Source organism: Lissotriton helveticus, chromosome 6, assembly GCF_964261635.1.
Source record: "Lissotriton helveticus chromosome 6, aLisHel1.1, whole genome shotgun sequence".
Classification (NCBI taxonomy): domain Eukaryota; kingdom Metazoa; phylum Chordata; class Amphibia; order Caudata; family Salamandridae; genus Lissotriton; species Lissotriton helveticus.
The window spans coordinates 1,502,133,236-1,502,139,235 of record NC_136067.1 but is presented as its reverse complement, the minus strand read 5'-3'; the positions used below and the strand labels follow the sequence as shown (position 1 = coordinate 1,502,139,235).

Below are 6,000 nucleotides of genomic sequence, written 5' to 3'. Positions count from 1 at the left end.
GGTCAGGACAAGGGGTCAGGGAGAAAATGGTAACTTGAATTGAATTTGCACACCATTTGTGAATTTGCTTTTCTAAATATTGTAGTCCTGGCGGGTGAAGGTGTTCCATGCCTGGGCTGAGATGGGAGATTTGGAATTAACTACACATGCAATATATTATGGACCACTTAATAAGACACTGACTTAGAGTGTGTAAGCAAGGAGAGGGGAAATACCTTATGCAGAAATAACTAAAAGCATTCTGAAAGTCACCACCATGCCTAGCATGCACACTATGAAAACAAATGTGAGGAAACAGTGAAGAACGCATCTGCAAATAAAATGGTTTTATATCCGTGACACATTAATGAACAAGCAGATCAAGCTCCAAGGCTTCACCGAGCTTTCAATCAAAACACAAAGACCTGGTTTCTAAGGCGGGCTATACAATTTCAGCCAATCTCTTTGTGCAATGCAACCAACTTTTCTGAAAGACGTCCTTGCACTGGTCTGAAGTAAAAATACAATACTAAATGCATTTTTTGCAAATGTTTATCATTATGTAGACATGCCATTGAGATATTCATGTATGATGGTGAAGCAGACTGCTGGGCACTGGTAAAAGTATACTGTTATCAGAATTTATGGGGCTTCCATACAATATTTTTTAGGCAAGTGTTGATAAAAACTCGGGTGTCATTTAATAGCCTGAGCTAATCAAAAAGTAGCACACAAGAGGCATCTGTGAGAACTTACAAAATGCAGTGCAATAGCTGCCTTGCCTAGGAAACAATGCAAGCCTTTGGACAAGCGGGTGTAATGGCAAAACTAGGGGAGGCTCGAGTTTGGTGTTTCATATGAGACTTAGCTTCTCTCCCTGTGATCACAACAAGAACTAGAAAACACAATATTTGTTAGCTAATCTTCAAAAAGTGCTCCTACTTTGACATTTGTTTTGTGGGTGTTTGTTTTTTTTAAAAGATCTCTCGGACGGTTGTGATTGTCTGCTCCAAATATGACCATAACAGCTATTCTCAGTTAGACTTTTGGAATGGTGACTCTTATGGAACCACTGATCGTTTCAAGCATCCACTGGGTAATAAAGAGGCTGGTGTGATAGGAACTGGTTATCTACACCTGATTCCACCACTGGTAAATTGATCATGTCAATGAAAGCACCGTCATGATAAGTACAAGAGCAGAGGTCTGAATGGCTTCTGAGTGACTGAGATTGTGGCTCTTCAGAGGTGGTCCATAAAGGTCAGAGTGCAGGGGAAACGCCTGGGAGCTACACCTGAGCAAACAGGATAAGAAAAAAGGAGGTACAGGGATCTATTCGCTTCAGAATCCTTGGTAAATGGACCTATATTATAGCCTCAAAGCCCACTGCTGAGGGCTATACCGGTTGCTAAAAGCCCTGCACCCGAATCATAGATACGAGCCGCAGGCGAGAGCCTATAATGAGGGAGAGGACCTTTAACAACCAGTATAAGTCAGGACAGAAGGGCAATAAGACTATTAGAGCCTTCCACCCACTAGGGGTATAATATTCAAAATTAACAAGGGAGACACATGCAGACAAAATTGGAATGTTGTATATAACTCCGAGCTTTTACCAGTCACTATAAGCCTGGAGCTACTCCATTGTCTTCAATTGAGCTCTCGTCATTCAAATGGTCTAATGGTAGTTATTGTTCACAACAGGCCTTAATGTGATTGTCTTGCCTGTCCTGAACTTTATACTGCAGGTGCTGATTAGATTTACTAGAAGTATTATTCTAAATGCTACATTTTTATAGCATGTTAGACGGGTATGATAATCGCTATTGTTAGGGTGGCAGCTCAGAAACACTGCGGAGGGAAAGGATTGCATGTAAGAGGGATAACTTGAAGCTCTGGCCACACAAGGTCAGTGTGTAATGTAGGAGGCACCTAGAAAGCTTTTAATCTCTTATTAAGTCGGGTAAGGTTTGCAGAATGGCAGCCATCTGCATGAGCCATTGGCCTTTAAACAGTACCTTCAACTTTAAAATGAAGTCATGAAAAGCAGAGATAAGGTTTAGTGATCTGGGTAACAAAAGTGTGGATGTAGCCTGCCCACCCCAAGGAGGTACTTTAGGAGGATTGATGGATGTGCCAGGTAAAGGGTTTTGTTGATTGAAAAGGCGATGTTGATGTGTGTGATAATGCTAACCAGGTGAAAATTAGAAACGTGTGCAATTTTCCTAACAGCTCATGGAAATAAAAATGGATATGTTGTGTTTGGCATACAATAGAAATCTCCCATCAAATTGGATATGAAGTATTGATAGCTGATGAAAGGAAAGAATTCAAGGGCCTATCCCAGTAAAACTCGCCAACTTTTCTCCGAATCTTGGAAAGTGAATTGCCCCAAGTGATGATAGGGTTTTGACCCTTTTTGCCTTTGACTGTTATCATCAACCTGTTTAAGTACAAAAGTAGGGCCTCTGATGGTGCTGAGATACATGCGATTCTGATCGGGTGCATTGTCCTGCATTAGTCCTCTGCAATATTCCTAGAAAAACCACAGTCAAACCATCGTCAGCACGCAAGGGATTTCGCCAGCAATGAGTATATGAGTATCCTTGTTTACCTAGAGCAGAACCTTTCATGCAAAATGGTTACCCAATGTTGTCTGCAATCTGCCACCTCAGAACTAGGAAATGTAAACACCTTTCATTTGTCAAAAGAGGACTCACAAGAGCGGCAATAAAGGCAAAGTGAGCAAAACACATTTATTGGCTATCTTTCTTTGTACGCACTACAGAAAAAAGGACAAACAAAGCTGAGCGCTCCAACGTTTATTGTTTCAAGTTCCTTTTCTTAGCTTTACCACCTTTTTAAAGGCAAGTGTATAATGTGTAGAAACAACGATTCTTAGAATATACTTGCAGTATATAAGAACATTTTACATCATATTCACACAAAAGTTTTCAACCTATTTGGGGGGGAAAAACTATTAAAATAAGAGCTGGTAGTCTTCCTGCGGTGTGCAAGACTGTGCAAACTCTGCACTAAGAGGAACCCTGCTTCGGTGATCCCACAGTGAAAAGCACCGGTGGGCATTCGGCCTCTGATTGCTGGATCGGCGGGTCGTTTGCGGACATACTATTCTGCATACAGTGTGCTGTCACGCAGGGGAATGGCAACGAACTGTTCCACTGCACTAGAGTGGGGGAGTTTATTCCCCCCGCCAAGGAATTTAAATAAAAAGTTTTTAAAAGCCCCTCGGAATTCAAAATCCCCACAGGCTTTGGAGTAAGCTCCTGGGTGCTTTAAGTGCAGCTGCATGTGGTACCAGGACCCAGTTATTGATAGTAGATTAAGGGGTGGCTGATCAGCTTGGCTTTGCAGTCCATTTGCGGAACCAACACTAGGCAGTAAAGGGGGAACACTCCCAGTACCCAACAGCTTGTTCATACAGTGCCTTGTCTTGGGAACATCAAGCAGTGACATTGTATGTCTCGTCTCAGGATTTATTATTCTCAGAGAAATTTATAAATAGGAATCCGTCAGAAGCCTAAACTCTGGGCCTTGTTCCAGTCAGCATCTCAATTATTATTACATAAATCATTACACTTAAATCATATTAACAACAATGACTATACAGTGACAATGCTTCTGTACTTAAACTTTATACAGTAGGCCTGGAAAAAATCTAACAATGGACACTTGAATGTTACCCACATATATATCTGTTTTTCTTTTCATTTCGACATCTTTCCACATTGAAATATATCTATAAAAGTTTTCAGGACACTGGGTCATGCTTGCATGGAATTTTACAGCAGCTTAAGAACACATTATGGATGCCATATAAATCTGGTTCAGAATCCTAACAAACTTGAAAAGGCCTCAATGGTTCATGGTTTTATACCACCATTAATTTATCACACTGTTAGAAAATGTCACATTTTGTATTACTATTCTTTTTTTCTTTTAGTGCTCCGGCTACATGTTGTCATCTGTAAGTTATGTCCTTGTTGACTCGTTTTTATAAATCTCCAGTCGCTGAGACAATGCTGTACGTTATCTCTGAAAGCAGGGCTTCTTCGGGTCCGACACAACACCAGCAGAGGTTATTATCAGCAATAATGCAGCTGTAAGTCATGGCCCTCTACAAACTCAATGTCCAGCCTAAGCACCATTGGAAACAACGGCAGGGCAGGGCCGCCATTTTGTTAGGACCGAGAAGCCCAGGAGCTGTGACACACTAGCATGCCAAATCTATTTTGTTTCAGTTTCATGTAACATAAGCAATTAATCAAATGATATTGTGTCCTTGTATCCATTTTCTCTCTTGCCTTTTTCTGATTTAGCATTAGATTAATAAATTTAAAAAAGAAAAGATATTATAATGCAAATAAACTGCCGCGACAACTCCATTGACACATAACAGATTTTTTTTTTAAAAAGTCTTCCGCTGAGTTTCTAAACTCTGTACTACTAACCACTTCCATTAAATTAGTAACAGAGGGAAATTCCAACACATGAACTTGTTTTTAATTGAAAGGTTTTTGAGTGTTTTTAATCAACATTTAATGGCGAAAGATCATAAGTTGTGTTATTATGGAGAGGCAAAGTGCTTCGAGTACTTCTGTCTGGTGCAGTGGACTGAAAGGTAAGGCTAGGAATCACAGAACAGGCTGCATCTCAATTGTGTCTTGTTTGCAGGCACCTGGACTGCTTGATTCAGCACGTTCATCTTCTTCTCCATCTTCTGACATCTTCTCGATGAGAGCTAGGCCTCTTACTTATTCCTGCCCATAATTAGTAGGTATACTTTTTAACACTTTTGCATATCTGTTCAGACTTCTTGCCATATATATTTGATTGTTCTGTTCTTAGATTTAAAGACGCTGTATTTTCCCCCTAGAAAAAAGGGATACAAATCACACTCTTAGTAAAAAAAAAATACTCCCTGGAAGACACTGGATATAAAAGGGTAACAAGCTATGCAAATGGCAAGAGGATGAAAAACAGTGTCAGCCTTTTACAGTGATAGAGGGGGTGATGTTTGGCAGGCAGTCAATCAGCGGTATTTCGAATGGAAGGCACTATCACAGAGGTATGTATTGATAAATCATAAGGATGCTACAACATGCAGTGTTTATAAAAAACAGAAAGCACAATCTGAGGACCAGAGAGGTTAGAAATGAAAATGAACCTGAAATGTATTCAAAATATACCAATATATATACATATATGTCTCATAGAAGTATGTACAATACAAAAAAGGAGCCTAGAGTGTGCTCAGGAGTGGGTGAAAAGCAGGCATCAGTGTGTGAACTGCAAGCAAATGCTCGGGAGTCAAAAATGTAACTGTTCCTAAAATACAATAGGAATTGTCTTTTCCCAAGCTTCAACTATATTGCACATTTTCGTGAGGGTCTGAGGGTGAGGAATTGGAGGCCTGCTTAGTAAAATCATGTTAATTTTTATAGTATAAAATATTGGTTGTGCTGTCTGCAATGCAACCTGTTACCTTAAGACAGGGCATTTATCAAACCTATAAACTTATGGTTACAACAATAATCTTGCTAAAACAACTAGCAGCTAGTCTTATAGGGTGATTGGTACAGGATCCCATTATTTAAGTTGGCACTACTTCTGGACGTTAACACATGCACAAAATGTCTGCCACTCAATATTGAGGCAAAATGGAATAAAGTTGAGCTAAGATTTGCTAACTTATAGAGTTTGAAGAATGTGTCAAATAAGGACACAAGAGTCTTATATCGTGAATTTTAATTTGTTTTTATTTTTTCAATAAAAGGGACAAAATGGGTGTATGAACAGGATAATGCAGACAACTGCCAAAAACACAGACAGTGGTTTATCCAATAAAAATTAACAAAGAGCAGAAACAAATACATTTAAAAAAAAAAAAAGATTTGCTCGTAATGACCTCCGGTCATCAAAATAATAGTAAAAAAAGAAGACCCCAATGAAATAAAACAAAAATTCAATTAAGTGCACCTGTTCTGAACAGAGCACAAA

The 6,000-nt window shown here is 39.5% G+C and overlaps 1 protein-coding gene across 3 annotated transcripts in view; it reads right to left on the bottom strand.

Moving 5' to 3' along the window:
- Positions 1-2,786: 2,786 nt before the first annotated feature.
- BCL11A (BCL11 transcription factor A) overlaps positions 2,787-6,000 on the bottom strand; it is a 155,690-nt gene continuing 152,476 nt past the window's right edge. For 2 of the 3 annotated variants that reach the window (XM_078649304.1, XM_078649305.1), the window contains exon 4: positions 2,787-4,872. In XM_078649304.1, the coding sequence (XP_078505430.1) occupies positions 4,771-4,872 (102 nt within the window). In that variant the 3' untranslated portion in view covers positions 2,787-4,770. The remainder of the gene's footprint in view (positions 4,873-6,000) is intronic. The other variant, XM_078649303.1, reaches the window with a different exon arrangement.